The sequence below is a fragment of the Mustela nigripes genome, chromosome 6 (assembly GCF_022355385.1).
Source record: "Mustela nigripes isolate SB6536 chromosome 6, MUSNIG.SB6536, whole genome shotgun sequence".
NCBI classification, from domain to species: domain Eukaryota; kingdom Metazoa; phylum Chordata; class Mammalia; order Carnivora; family Mustelidae; genus Mustela; species Mustela nigripes.
The window spans coordinates 78,093,776-78,109,856 of NC_081562.1; the positions used below are offsets into that span (position 1 = coordinate 78,093,776).

General features: G+C 35.1%; 1 protein-coding gene and 1 pseudogene across 7 annotated transcripts in view; both read left to right on the plus strand.

Annotated features, from left to right (window-relative positions):
• The window catches only part of PPHLN1 (periphilin 1), a 156,121-nt gene that overhangs the window by 6,482 nt on the left and 133,558 nt on the right, over positions 1-16,081 (plus strand). For 3 of the 7 annotated variants that reach the window (XM_059402918.1, XM_059402913.1, XM_059402917.1), the window contains 2 exons: positions 4,230-4,321; positions 14,747-14,911. In XM_059402918.1, the coding sequence (XP_059258901.1) occupies positions 4,250-4,321; positions 14,747-14,911 (237 nt within the window). In that variant the 5' untranslated portion in view covers positions 4,230-4,249. Of the gene's footprint in view, positions 1-905; positions 949-4,229; positions 4,322-14,746; positions 14,912-16,081 lie in introns of all 7 variants that reach the window. The other 4 variants (XM_059402914.1, XM_059402915.1, XM_059402919.1 and 1 more) reach the window with 2 other exon arrangements.
• On the plus strand, positions 4,595-6,029 carry LOC132020136 (large ribosomal subunit protein uL11-like; annotated as a pseudogene).

The following is a 16,081-nucleotide window of genomic DNA, read 5'->3' on the forward strand; positions in this document are numbered from 1 at the left end:
GCATGTGCATGCATGAGCAGGGAGGAGGGGCAGAGGGAGAGGAAGAAGGAAAGAAGCAGACTCCCTGCTGAGCAGGGAGCCTTTGTGGGGTTGGATCTGGGACCCTGGGATCATAACTAACTGAGCCACCCAGGCGCCCCTTGGGAGAAAGTTTTAAAAAGTCCTCTGTTGTTGGAAATACAGGCTTTGAGTTCTGGAATGAAGTCACAGGAGTAAAAAGCACAGCATAGAGAATATAGTCACTGATACTATTGTAACAGTGATGTGTGGTGACAGATGGTAGCTACACTTGTGAGCATAGTATAATGTATTAATTACTGTGTTGTATACCTGAAACTAAAGTAATGTTGGGTGTCAACTATACTAAAAAAAAATTTGGAAAAACAAAAAGTTCTCCATCAAATTTTTATCTAGTAAGTTTAGTATTCTTTGATGAATTGATGTTTCTTTCTTGCCTTGATTTTGAGATGACGTGTTCATGGGACTATTTATTGCCAATATAGAACTGTAAGGATTTCCAGACTAAGGGTGCTAGAATTTTTTTCCATCTGTGAGTTATTTTAATCTTAATATTCTAGATAAAAATCACCTTAGACATCAAATGCACTTCTTTCAGAGATAAGGATAAGAGAGATGCCCTGCCCAGTTCTCAACTAGCAAAATTAGGACTAGAATTCTTTAATATAATTCAGTTGTTCTTATGAAACTTGGGTGGCCTCTGGTGGTCAAAATAATATCTTCTGTTTTTAAAGAGGTCTTTGAAGGGGGTTTGGCTTATTAATGGTCGTAATTTTTTTATTTTGAGAGTTTTATTTATACATATAATGAAGGGTTATATTTTCTCCATTGGTTGGTTTATACAGACACAAATCCTTATGTCTGTATTTTCCCCCCCCCTCCTGCAGGAGATTGTTGAAAACTTTAAATTTGATTCCTGAAAGGACTCAAGTAAGTAGTATAGTAGTTATTCTTACGTGTTTTTTATGGGAAGCCAGTATTTTATATTGTAGTGTTTACATCTAGTTAAGAAACTATATAGTATTTCCTTAGAACTCTTGTAGTTTTTCTTTTTCATTAATTACAGTCTTATTTTTACTTGTTTTCCTTTAGTTCATTAATTTGTATTCCTAATTTTTGCCATTACTTGAGACACTAAGCTTGTTTTTTTTTAAACGTATTACTTATTTAAGTAATCTGTACACCCCACATGGGGCTCGAACTCAAAACCCTGAGATCAAGAGTCACATGCTTCTCCCACTGAGCCATCCAGGTGTCCTGACACATTATGCTTACTGAATGATTTCTAGGACTTTTAAGTATAGTTATTTATTTTTGTTATAGATAATAGGTATAGAACATTATGCGGTGAAAATATTCATCTTCCTATACCCAGCCACCCAGTTCTCCCCAGAGGCAGGCACTATTACATTCTCTTGTTTCTACTCCCAGAAGTAGTCTGTGCATATGGATATGTATTCATACCCTATCTTTTTATTTTTCCAAAGCGGCAGCATATCCAACATATTAATCTACCCCCTTTTTTTTTTTTTTTTTGGCTTAGCAGTGTATCTTGTCATTCCTTCTGTATTATGTGTGGGGTTACTTTTCTTTAAAATGGCTTGCATAATTTTCCTTTATATGAATGTATAGCATTTTATTTAATCTGTACCCTTCTGACCAACATTTTAGGTTGCTTTCAGTCTTTGCTTTGTACCTGTTCAAGTATACAGAGAAGTAGAATGTCCAGGTCAAAGCATATGTGCATTTAACATTGAATAGATACTGCCCATTTTTCCCCTGTCTGTACCAAATCACACTCTTTTCATTAATACATGAGAGCGTTACTTTACTTTAGTCAGAGCAGTTTTATTTTTGTGGAGCTTTGGTTGAAAATGTGTACTCGATTCTAGTTTTAGTTTTCATCTTCCTTATTTTGAAGAAAGTTGAGCGTCTTTTCAAAGGATTGAGTCATTGTATTTCCTTTTTTTGTGAACTGTCTTCATATCATTTGTCCATTTTTTGTGAGGGGTTCTTTTTTTTCCCCTGTGATTTGATTTCAGTTGGTTGCTGTTACTTCTCTCCATTGTTTCTCAAGCAGGATAAAATCTGACTTGTTCTTTAGACTCAATGAAACTTTTGGTGGGTTCAGTAAAGGTAGTATAGGAGGAGTAATTTTGATAATTTCTTTTTTTTCAAGCTTCCATCAATTCTTGTATTTAAAAGATTGGTTACTCTGAAATAACATTCTCTCTCTTTTTTCTTTTTAAAGGTTTTACTTATTTGAGAGCGAGAGAGAGCATGTGGGGTGGGGGGAAGGCAGAGGGAGAGGGAGGACCCAGGACTCTGAAATTAGGACCTGAGCTGAAGGCAGGTGCTTAACCAAGTGAGCCACCCAGGCGCCCCTGAAATAACATTCTTGATGATGTCTGATTATGGACTTGGATTTGCGGTTGATTTATGTATAATGTTAAAAGCTAATTTGTAACTTAAATTAAGATTTTTCTAGGCATCTTTGAGTTGGTTCATTTTATTGCACTATTTGTATTAGAAAATATTGTAGGTTTGTTTTTACAGAGAAAGTTAAGATTGTACTGTGGATAGTGTCAAAAAATATTGCCCTCATCATCCAGCCTTTGTTTTTTTCTGGCCTAAACCGTTAGAATTCTGTCCTGCCAAAGTGGGATGTCATCTTCGCCATCAACACTCCCCTTACCCTGTTAGTATTATTATATCATAAAGAGCCACTGAAAATCTTTTGATATGTATCTTCTCTGAGAAGTTTTCCTTCTCCACAAATTTGGGACTATGTGTTTGGACTTGTTGCCCTATTTTCTATGTACTATAAAGGTCCTGACTTAGTACGGGTCCCATTTTTCACTTCTCACTTGTGATTATCCTTCTCTGTATCACTTATGGTTCATAGTTCTTGCATCAGAACCTGGTTCACTTTCTTGTGGTTCTGTTCTCTTAACCATTTCTCATCTACTCTGGTGGTTGTTGAGCTGCTGCCTGTGGACTGCCTGCCTATTTTTGTAAATACAGTGTTTTTGGAACATGGCCACACCCCTACATTTATAGGTATTGTTTATGGCTGCTTTCACATTATAACACTAGAATAAAGTAGTTTTGACAGAGACCTGTGACCTGCAAGGCTGAAAATATTAGTCTGGTCCTTTATAAAAAAGTTCGCCAACCCCTGATCTACTGTGTTGCCATTTCATATAGATGACCTTAAGGCTATTTCCTGCACCCTCTGCTCATCATCTCTTGTTTGTCATGCTTATCTTGTTTTTTGCCTGTTCACATGTTGTTTCCGTCTGGACTCCATAATGCACTCAGCCCTCCATTCAGAACACGTCAGCTCTCAAAGTAGGAAGCCTCTGTCTGTATCCCAAACAAGAAAAATGCTGTCAGAACTTTTATTTTAATTTCAAATATTATGAGAAAGTCTTTGCATTGAAATAAATTTATAGCATTAAAAGCAAATACTGAGTGTGATTCATTTCAGGGTTTGTTGAGTGTGCTTTTATGGGATTGTTTAACACTTTTTGATTAAACCATTTCATTGAACACATAGAAGAGATAAAGCTTTAGGAATGCAACAAAACTAGACACTAGTGTTACAGAAACCATCCACCAGGAAATACCAGCATTGCTGAGCATTGTAAATTATTCATGTAGATGCATCTTCTCTAATTTTTACTATAAGAATGAAAAAATATTTGTGGTCTTATGGATTTTTAAAAAACATTTTATTTATTTATTTGACCCAGAGACAGAGATTACAGTAGGCAGACAGGCAGGCAGGGAGCGGGGAGGAAGCAGGCTCCCTGCTGAGCAGAGAGCCTGATGCGGGGCTCTATCCCAGAACCCTGAGATCACTACCTGAGCCGAAGGCAGGGGCTTTAACCCACTGAGCCACCCAGGCACCCCTCTTATGGATCTTTTTACCACAGTTGTTGGAAACAAGCTCTTTGAAGCTTTAAATAGCCTTTGAAACTATGGAACCCTTTGGAACATGGGGCTTTCTATTACATTTTTTTAAAAAGGACATTTCCGAATTGTTTGGAAAAATAATTGCCTTACTCATTCTTTCTTCCTTTTGGTCACTTACATTTTATTTAAGTCTCTCTGGAAAATAATCATTGGCATGTAAATATTTACTTTTTAAAAAATCTCTCTTGCTCTCTAATAACAACACCCGTAAATCTTTGTTTCTTTTTGTTTAGTGGCTTACAGAAGAGATGAAATGTGGTCTGAGGGACGATATGATTATGAAAGACTTCCAAGAGAACGAGTACCTCCGCGAAGTCATCCCAGTGTAAGTTACTACTGATGTAGAATAATTCAAAACCTGGTGTCTAAGTGAATTTGTTATACTGAAGCTAGGTATAGTAAAATCTTTAATAGATAAAAATTGACCAGTCAGGGTTTGAAATATAGATTAAGCTTATATTTTAAAAGTTAAAAGTTTGAAAATGCAGCATTTTATTTATGTAGATAATCTTTATTTCATATTTCTTATTTAAATTTCTAAAATGGAGGGTTTTTATATTGAATTGAATTTGTGAAGAAAATTTGAGGTTATATAAAGATGGACTCTCAGGTAATGAAGGAGTATTTGAGCACCTGCTCCTACTATTGGCTGTCACCTATTCTTCTGTATTTCTAAAAATGTTTGCAAATTGGATATGTGAAATTATGAAGTAGAGGCAGATCAGGGGCAGGTAGGTAGCTTAGTATACTGTCCTACTAATTGTCTCTGTTGCTTTTGGAATTGGAAATTTTTAATTAGGCCTTTTCTCAAGGAGCTTGCTATTGTGCTTGTTACTGTATTCCCAGCACCATCTCGTATGTGGCACATAGTAGGAGTTCAGTGTTTATTGAGTGAATATATATACTCTCTCTGCAGAATCCTCTGCAGAGATCTAAGGGAAAGTTTGGGAAGGGTCAAGAAACTGTCAATCTTAAACTTTACACAGGCCCATTCTAAGCACCAGGGGTTTGGGTTGTGTTGATACTATGTGGCTATATGGATTCATCATATGCCATCAAAGGGTACAAATACTTGTTTATATGCTAGTTTTTTGTTTTTGTTTTTTTTTCTTCACTTATATATTCTGAGTAAGTCCTACAGATGGGTGATACCACTTTTAGCATTGTCATTTGGCCCGGGTTACAGCTTAGGCTGGGTTGATCTAAAATGATAAAAGATGGACTTTTTGGTTTTTGGCTCAGAGGAGGCAGGGGTGCAGCTGTCTTTAGTAGTCTCGAATTCGGGTTCATCCTGACACCAGCTACCTCCGCCATGCTTCCTAAGTTCAAGATCCCAACCCCAGTTAGATCAAAGTCATGTACCTGGGGTGCACTGATGGGGAAGTTGGTGCTATGTCTGTCCTGCCCCCCAAGATCGGCCTCTTGAGTCTTTCTCCAGCAGAAGTTGGTGATGACCTCGCCAAGGCAACTGATAATTGGAAGGGTCTGAGGATTACAGTGAAACTGACCATTCAGAACAGACAGGCCCAGACTGAAGTGGGACTGCAGGCAGACTGCCTCTGCCCTGATGGTCAAAGCCCTCAAGGAACCACCAAGATACTGAAGAAAAACATTAAGTACAGTGGAAATATCACTTTTGATAAGATTGTCAACATTGCCTGATAGATATGTCACTGATCTTTTTTTTTTTTTTTAAGATTATTTATTTATTTATTTGACAGACTGAGATCACAAGTAGGCAGAGAGGCAGGCAGAGAGAGAGGAGGAAGCAGGCTCCCTGCTAAGCAGAGAGCCTGATGTGGGGCTCGATTCCAGGACCCTAGGATTATGACCCGAACCGAAGGCAGAGGCTCAACCCACTGAGCCGCCCAGGCACCCCAATATGCCACTGATCTTTAGCCAGATAATTCTCTAGAACCATTAAGGAGATCCTGGAGATGGCCCAATCTGCGGGCTGCAGTGTTGATGGCCACCATCGTCATGACATCATAGATGACATCAATAGTGGTGCAGTGGAATGCCCAGCTAGTTAAGAACTACAAAGGAAAACACTTCAACAAAGGATCATTTGATGACCCCCCCCAAAAAAAAGATAAAAGATGGAGGAAAGAAAGAGGCCTACCATATTTCAGAACGAGTAGACTTGTTACTATATGTCATTTCTTTCCAAGTTTATTTATAGATTGTGTATTTATTATCGTCTGTGGTTTCTAATTAAACTTTGAGTTAAATTCTTTCCTGTTTGATAAAATTATAGTTTATCTAGGAAAACAAAACAAAGTGATATAGATAAACATAATATGGGAGTAATGAAAAGGTAGTAAAAGGGATGATTTTAGAAAAAAAAATTCTTGGGACCCCTACCTTTCTAAGGATATATCCTATTAGGAATTTGTATTCAAGAATACTTAAAATTTTCTGTGTGGTTACGCCACCAACTGGAATATATAGTTGGATTTGTTTTAGTTTGTTTTCAATTTTGGGGAATTGCCTTTTTTTTTTTTTCTAATTAGGTTTTTTTCCCCCTTAATGTAACACATGATTCCGAATTATAAAATAAGAAACATTTAGACAGGGGGTGACTTTTAAGTGGTAACTTAACTGTAATTACATGTTTAACTAGTTCCTGCTTACTGTAAGTGAGGGGTTTTACATATAAATCTCTTAATCTTCAAAACAATTCTGAGTGTTGAATGGTACAACATTTATAGAACTCAGTAGAATGTTATAGAAGCCATAAAATGTAAGCAGGGATTTATATACAGAAATAGAATTTCAGACAACAGTGGGAAGTATTCATGATCAAATCATGGGAAAAGTTATATATTACACCACTTATTACACCATTCTGCGTTATTTATGCACGCTGGCTTGTATTCTAGAACACAGTGCAGTGGAAGGTGATTCAGAGAGTTAAGACTGGAGGCAGAGGGACCTGTCAGGAGGCTGTCAGCTATTTCTATGGGCGGGGGGGAAGTGGTTTAAACAAGCTGGGGAGGAATGAGTTTTAAGATGGGGATGATTGGCTTATCAGTGGCCTAAGGACAAAAGAAGGACCCTTCAGATCTCTAGGTCATTGTGTGAGAATGGATTTGAGAAAGTTCATACTAAAAGCCTTTGTTTTCTCTGAAGGGGTAGCAAGATCATCTGAAAGTGCAGGAGGTAGAGGGTGATTTGAGGCCAGCCTTGAATTGTGAGTAGCTATTGTTGGTATCTTCTCACCAGAGATGTTTTAAAAGACTGTGGCTGAGGGGCAGTGAGCTTTGCGCTGTAATATTATAGGGGTACCAGTCTGTAGGAATGTGTGCTTTATTACCTAAGTAGCCCAATTTTGGAGTGGAGGAGGCAAGTTGTTGTATTGGTTTAAGATGGCATGATGAGTGGTGGACTCAGGAAGATAAAGATATTGAAAGTTCTGACTCAGAGAGTTACTGAGGTAATATATTATGTGTTATGGGGTGATTCAGGAAGGAGATAAAGCTGTAAGAGGGACAGTGGATTGAAAGAAGTGAGGGGTTGAGGGACAGTAAAGGCTCAGTGAAGCTGAAGACCAGTGTGTGGTAGAAAGATAGGCAATTGGTATTTTGAAGTGTAGAGTTTCCAAGAGAGTACAGTTCTGGGTGATTTAAAGTCCAGCAGATGGTGGTAGGAATAGAGGGTGGGTGAAGGTTAGGAGATCAGGAAAACTTGGTAGCTCGATTTGCTCAGTGATTTAGAGTAGAGACTCTCAGGAAAACTTGGTAGCTTGATTTGCTCAGTGATTTAGATTAGAGACTCTCAGTCCTCGCTGGACTTTGAAGTCACACAGAGAGTTCTTAAATATCAGTGTCTGGGCCCCATCCAGAAAATTAAGTCCTAATATTTGCAGCTAGGATCAAAACATCAGTGTTGTATAAAAGTTAACAGGTTACTTATGCAGTTAAGAAATGCAGATGAACACTGAAGTTGCTGATGGTGACAGGAGTTGAGGTAAAATGACAGGTGATGGAAGTTATCAGTGGATGAGGCTATTGTAGTAAAATCTAAACCCACACATTTTCATTTTTAAATAATTTATGTGGGTGTAAATGTGAAATAGAGGCTCCTTTATAAAGTAATTTCATCAGCAGGAAGAAGATAGGAATATTTTATACAACAAGTGCATTTAAAATCACAGTGGAAGTACTCAACCAACTCTTAAGTTCCCAAAGGTGAATCTGACTTTCTAAATTCTCTGGCTACTTAGTTCCTCCTATTTGGGGAGGTACCTAGATTGCCTTTCTCCTGAGAGCACAGAATCTGTCCAGACCTTGTGCAACTTTATTGCTCTCCTTTTGAAGAAACAATTTTAATTCTAGTGATTGGTCCCTTCCTCCTCCCAATAAGCCTTTTTTAGTTGATAAATCCTTCTCAATTCCCACATCCCTTTCCCCAAGACTTGCTTTTATGGTGAACGTGGCCTTTTTTTTGGTTAGAAAATTAAAGCCTTCCCCTCCCCTCAATTATGTGCCTTTGATGGCTCTTGGAAGTTATCTCTTTACCTTCTATGTTACACCTCCATTTTCATTTTAGTAAAGTAAAGCAAAGTTTCTTAAACTTTTTGGTGCCATGGATCCTTTTAACAGTCTGGTGAAGCCTATGGATCCCTTTTAGAGTAGGGGTTTTAAAACTACAAAATACACAAAATTAAAGAAGACCACTTATATTTGAATTATCGAACTATTCTAAAACAATTTTGTAATACAGTAATATGTACTTCTTTAGTAGGTCATTAAAGTACTAAGAGCTAATGGTGGGAGTTTCATTACTGTATTTTCAGTTATGAGAGAAAATGGTATTTTGAGATAATGCAACAGCTATAACATGATATGAAAATATCTATGATTTCTGTTAGTGACGAAGCCACAGATACTTCTGTTGTTATTCTGTTGTTTGTTGCTGTATTTGGGTGAAAAAAGTAATTTTTTATTTACATCTGATTTCAAGGACCTGCTGAATCCTTGGGCTAGAAAATTGTTAAATGACACTAGAATTAGAAATATGAATTAGTAAAGTTAGTATACATATTAGTATATATATAAATATAAATTAGTAAAGTTCCTGAATTTGGAGCTAATAAAAGTATAATTTCTTTAATATTTAAAAACATTTAATAACAAAACAGAGATCATCTAATGTTATTTTAAAAACCATATTGGTATATCATATTGACTTGTACAAGATTCTCATAAGCAGCATTATTCATAACAGCTCCAAGCTGGCAACAATCCAAATGTGTAACAGTAGAGTAGATAAATTAATTGTGCAATTTACACAGCAGTTAGAATGAATGGACCTGATGGACCATTGCAAAAGCAGCAACATGTATGAATCTCACAGACATCATACTAAAAAAAAAGAAGCCAAATACAAGAGTATATCCTATATTTCCTGCATATTTAAATAAAGTTTCAGAATAAGCAAAACTTATCAGGAAAGCAGTTACTTTTAGGAGAGGTGAGTATTGACTGGGAGAGAGCACAGGAAGGCTTTTGCCATACTAGGGATGTTCAGTTTTTTGATCTGGTGGTAGTTATAAAGTGTAATTATCTTGTAAAAATTGATCCAGGAGTCATTTATGATTTTTAGACTTTTTGTATGTATGTCATACTTCACTAAAAACTTAGTTTTAAAAAGGCAGATTATTTTTTTTCTAAATATAAAATTAGTTAATCCTTGAAAAAGTAAGCACTCACTATCATTAGTGCCTGTGACAGAGGAAGGTAATGCTCTATTTTGTATATTTGGGTTCTGTTCTCTAACAGAAAAGCAATTTTACTGCATTTCTTTTTTTTTTCTTATTGCTCCCATTTACTCACTACTTATATTCAACTATTAACATTTTATGAAAACTTTCTTTATCATGTATTTATCCACTTATCTGTCCTTCATCCATCTACTTAATCCATCTAGTTTTTGGATGTATTTCAAAGTAAACTGGACAGGTCTGCTTTTCACTAACTCTAGGTATACATACCATAAAAGTGCCGTGTTTTTTTTTTTTACATCTTTTTCTAAATGCAAAAATTACACACATGTAATACAAAGTCTTAAGTGTTCATCTGCCAAGTTTTGATTTAGTAATGTTCCTTTGTGTAGAGCTTCCCTAGGAGGTGTTTTACGTTCTTGGTTGACAGAATTGCAAGTATTTAACTTCCTTCTTATCGTTACTTCCAGAGAGGAACGATGAGTTCTTGGCTATATTCTGTAACAATATGTCCTGATTTTCTGGTGCCGTTTCAATTTCAGATATTTGACTCATTATTTCCCAGAGCCATTGAAATGCAAAAACACCAGTATTTCTTTGAAAATTCAGTGAGTGAATTAAATGAGTAAGTGCTGTTGTAGAAATGCATGTCACAAAATATGAGGTAGCAGAAGAAAAGAACCTCAGACTTTTGAAAGCAAAAGTCCACCAGCCTGTGTAGTAAAATTTTTTAGTTATGTGTGGTTTGTGTGGTACATTTCTTTTTTTTTTTTTTTTTTTTTTAAAGATTTTATTTATTAATTTGACAGAGAGAAATCACAAGTAGACGGAGAGGCAGCCAGAGAGAGAGGGAAGCAGGCTCTCCGCTGAGCAGAGAGCCCGATGCGGGACTCGATCCCAGGACCCTGAGATCATGACCTGAGCTGAAGGCAGCGGCTTAACCCACTGAGCCACCCAGGCGCCCTGTGTGGTACATTTCTAACAAAAAGCATGTGATGCTAAAAGTAGCATAAAATTGATGTAGTGAAGCAGAATATGTTACGTATGTAGTGCCTACTATGTGCCAAGTGCTGTTCCAGGTGCTGGGAATAGAGCAGTGAGTTAAGACCAAGGTTTCTGTGCCAATGAAGCTTGCATTCATACTGAGTTGATTGTTTCAGGGAGGAATGGGATTAACTCTTTACATTTGCTATCATACTTAGTTACTTTGCTGGTAGGTTAGTGTGTTTTAGTAGTTTCTGACTGATTATAAAGACAAAAATTAAAGATATAAAAGTAGAAAAAACATAACAAAATGAACTCACCATGGGCGAATCATCCAAATGGCAATTATCAACTCATGGTCCATCTTGTTTTGTTTATGACTACCCCAGTTTCTTTTCTCCCAGATTATTATTATTATTATTTTAAGATTTTATTTATTTATTTGACAGAGATCACAAATAAGCAGAGAGGCAGGCAGAGAGAGAGAGAAGGAAGCAGATTCCCCACTGAGCAGAGAGCCCAATGCAGGGCTTGATCGCAGGATCCTGGGATCATGACCTGAGCTGAAGGCAGAGGCTTTAACCCACTGAGCCACCCAGGCGCCCCTCTCCCAGATTATTTTGAAGTAAATCCAAGATACTCTATTTCAAGTACAAATAACTATTTTAGTATGTGTCTCTAAATGATAAGGATGCTTGAAAGGAGGTGTTTAAATGTTTAAATTTTTCCTTTAAATAAAATGTTTTTGTGTTAGAGTTTGTGCCGAGTATATTTTAATGACATTGGTAAAGAAATGCTTTTAAAGAAATGTGCTAATCCTCATAATTTGTCCCCAGTTAGTAAAGAGATTAAATATTAGTGTGGAAAATTTGGCATTTAAATATTGAATGAAACAAAACTTGGTGCTATTATTCATTTACTGAAAGTATTTCTCATTAGAATTTATAGCAAATTAAGAAATAATTGCTTTTTGTAACAAAACATGTTCACCATTTCAGATCTAAAAATTGCAAAACTAATTTGATATGTATCTTAACCTGATCAGATACCCATTAGCACAAGCAAACTGTGAGCACTCCCTATTTCAGAAACCCAGAGAGCCTAATGGTAGGAATTGTTTCACCCCGAGATAGTGACCTATGAGAAAGTGTAAATTTCACTGACCTATACTCAAAAAAGTATTTAAATCTATATGCAAGTTTTTGCTTCCTATATTCTGCCAGAATAGATCAATGATTAAGTAAAATAGGCCCAAAATTTTTTTTTAAAATGAGTTACATATTACTTTTTTATTTTGGTCTGACCCATCACAACATTAATACTAATTTTGGAGGAGCAGATCTGATAGATTTGATGCATATTTTTGGAAATTCTAGTAATAGCCATGGAAAATTGATAAATGGTATAATAAATATGTAATAGTATTAAGTTGATATAGTCTGATCTTAAAGGGATACCATACATATTTTTCGTAATGAATGGAAGCAATGAAAATTGATTTCATTGAGGTGAATTCAAATTTTATGTCCAAACTCAAGATTTGAAATAATAGAAATAATAAATAATAGAAATGTTTTGATTCCATGGAGTTCATTTTTAAATTAATTGAAAATGATCCTGTTATCTTTAAAAATCTTTTAAGATATTCTTCAGAAGTCATAATTTTTATTTCTGGTTTGCATATAATAGTGCCATTGCTTTCCAAGGTATTTCTAAAATGAAGGCTATGAACATATCAGTACCTGAAGCCTTGTGTCCTTCTGTTAGCATTTAAAAGGAAAATTACATGTTTATAGCTTAATATAAATTTGTATGAGAATTCATTCAAACACTGAATGAATGTTTCCAATTGGGTCTGGCATTGCTGGTAATATAAAATACTGTTTGAACTTTCTTTATAAATAAAACTTTAGAAAAAAATTCTGAAATCTTTGCCTCCCATCATGGATTTTATTGGAAAGAAAAATCCTTGAATATAATACCTGGATAATATAGAAACTTTCTAATAATATCATCTTGCTTTATCACAGACTCCTGTAGTCATCTTCATTTCCTTAAATCTTTTCATGTAACTAGGGAGTTTTAAGAATAGATGCCTAGAGAGGTGAGATGGTATAGGTGCTTATATTTGAACATTCTCAAAACAAAGGAAATGTCAGTTTGATCTTCATTGCTAGATACAGAACTGTAATCAAGAGGGTTTTTTTTCTGTTGGCTGATTAACAACTCTGGAATGATTGTTTTCATTTATTATTATTTGAAAAAAAAACAGTTTATTTAATCTATGACTAAATGTGATTTGAATATTATTCTTTGAAAGTTTTACCGTATGCATTTTACAGTCCTAAAACCACTTTGAACAAAGGAAAATGTTGCTTTGTAATCTCTCTATTCATAGAAATGTTTAGGTATGCACACTTACCCACTATCCCTCCAAATAAATATATACAAACAATCAAGGATATTAAAGAACGGAATTTTATGGTTTCTTGGAAATGGAGTAATCAGTGATTCTAATTTTATAAACAACAGATTTTGATTTAGAAAATTATATAAATTACAAAGTTGCTAATTTTGGCTTAATGTTGAATTTTTTTAGAAGCTCAATATTTGCTTAGATTTAATTGAAATCTCTTGAAAGACAGTTTTTGCAAAACAGAGTCAATGGGTTCATTTTTCTGTTATATTTTATGTGAACATATAAAATATGTGTTACAATTTAATATCTCACATACTAAAGAAGGAAACTACTTTTTGTTCCCATAAGAAAAAATTAGTATCCTTTTAGCTCTCAAACAGATATAATCATTGATTTTATTTTTTCTCAGCACAGTAACAAATTTCCTGCCTATTAGGAAATTTGAATAGGACACAGTAATTTAATATTTGAATAGTTGTAGTTATTAATGCTAAGAAGTCATTTAAGGAAATAGACGCATTGAGGAATTGTGTTTCACCTAGACTTGAAAAAGGTAATCCAAACAGCAAACATTTTGAGTACTTAGTATGGCTTACACATTGTACTAAATATTTTACAATCTGTTTTTCATTTAGTCTTCACAGCAACTCCTTGAGGTAGGTATTAGTATTAGTCTGTTGTACAGATAATGAAGCCGAGAATAAAGATGGTATAGTAATGCCCTGAATGTTGGACTTTCTTTATTTTGTCAAATTAGTTAATTTAAATTGGTTGTGTCTTACATTTTGATAGTTTTCTAATTTCTTTCACATATATTTCATCTGATATAGGTAGAAAGACCGTGACTAGTCAAGCCCAGGTTATTTACAAATACATGTTACGTAGCTCTCTAGTTTTTACTGTTGGTAACCATCTTTTTGTTCAGTTATTTCACAGCAGCTGCTAAACCAGAGAGGTGTTGTTCTCCTTCCTTCCAATTTCCCAACTCCCACAAACGTCCATGTAGTTGCTAAAACATTAATAACATACTACTTTGAAAATAGTTCAAATTTTATATCAGGTTTTATTTTGCTTCCAGAGCTGTGAAGTCAAGGGCTCTCTTCTCTTCTGGAGAAATAGCAGAATGTTTCCTCTTGATGGTTCTTGCTCAGTATACCTCCCTGTTTGCTGTTCCTTATGTGTGAAGATTTTGTATTTCTTCAAAACCGTATACTTCAAACACAGTAGACTAAAGATGTGTGCTATCTTAAATGGTTTTGTTTCTAAAATTCTTAGGCAATTAGGATTAGAGCTACTGTAATATTCTTTCTGTAGTTTATTTTTTATTAAAACAATAATGTACTTTTTCTTTTATTATTTATGATTGGTTTTAGCATTGGTTTTAGCATTGCTGCTTGTTATTTTAAACACCTGGCTTTCTTCATTGAACAATTTTATTTTCTTTAATCCATGTGAAAACCTTGCTATTAGTTATATTCATGTTATTTCATTAATGCATTTTTGTTTGTTTATACATTTACTCTGTTTGATTAAGGATAAGAACTCCTGTACTTTTAAAAAACCTTTCCAAAACCAAATAGAGAAATTAGTGATTTTTATATATTTCTTTTTGTCTGTTTTAGGATGGCTACCATAGAGTAGTTAATATTGTGCCAAAGAAACCACCACTGCTAGACAGACCTGGTGAAGGAAACTACAGTAGATATTACAGTCATGTTGATTACCAAGAATATGACGAGGGCCGCAGTTTTTCTCATGATCGAAGAAGTGGTCCACCTCACAGAGGAGTATGTAAATTTCCCCCGTGTACTAATTGTTATTTTTTTATAAGTTTAAAAATTATGTAATTTTTGAAATTTATGTGACTGGCCATGAGGGCAGTTGAATAAAACACTTCCTGCTTGATGCTCTGTTGAGTTGCCTGCTAGAGCTGTCAAATGGGAACTGGTAGTGGAGAATCTTGGGACAAAGTAGGTAAGCCACTCTGGGTAGCTCTTAAGTGACATTAATTCCAGCTAGCTTATATTTTTATCCTCTGGATTGGCAAGAATTTACAGAAGCAGATAAAGATAATCTACATTGCCTTGGTACTCAGTGAGTGATGAGCAGGTGGTTACCATCTCTTACTGGATGTATCCACTTATAATTACTTTGATTATTTTCATCATGATGAGATGCTGTGGGTGAGGTTGGGTTACAGTTGAGCTTCTGTGTCATTTTTGTTATACTTCTTAAAGTCTACTTAGTAACTCAGATTAGAAAGCTCTCAAAACACTGCCTGTCCTATATATAATAAGCACTTTTTAAATGTTAGTTTCTATTATTACCATTGATGTTGCTATTGTATTTTGTTTCTCTTGATCATCTTTAATAATCTAGAAGTATGTATTTAATGTTGCAGTAATCTTGAACTTGATTGCAACTATTCCTTGATGCAGTTCCTTTGACTTAGCTTGTGTGTTTACATCACTCTTATAGACCGTTTTCCTACATTTTCTCCTTTCCCCTTCCCTACTATATAATTTTGCAATTAACAGTACATATTCAAACATTGTTTATGTTAAAATTTCACCTCTCTTTGGCTGTTGGAATTACTTTCCATTCTTGACCCTCAAAGAAATGGAGGTAAGGTGATTTATCCAGGGTTGGGTATGTATGGAAGTCCAGTTCTCTTACTACTGCATTATGGTGAGCCTTAACAATTCTAAAGTAATAATGAGACTATTCAGTGTTTTCTTGTCATTTTAAAGTTTGGGGTGTATAGCTTCCTTCTCCTAGAGTGAATTTTTGTTTTGTTCAATTTTTAAATGTCATACCTTTCCTTTAGGAAGAGGGATTTGGTGTTGAAAAGTAAATATTATACATTATCTGTATTCTAGAATTACTGGATTTTGCCTTTGGAGCCATTATTCCAGGTAGTCTGAGGAAGAAAAAATTTGGCCTTCACATAAAGTTGG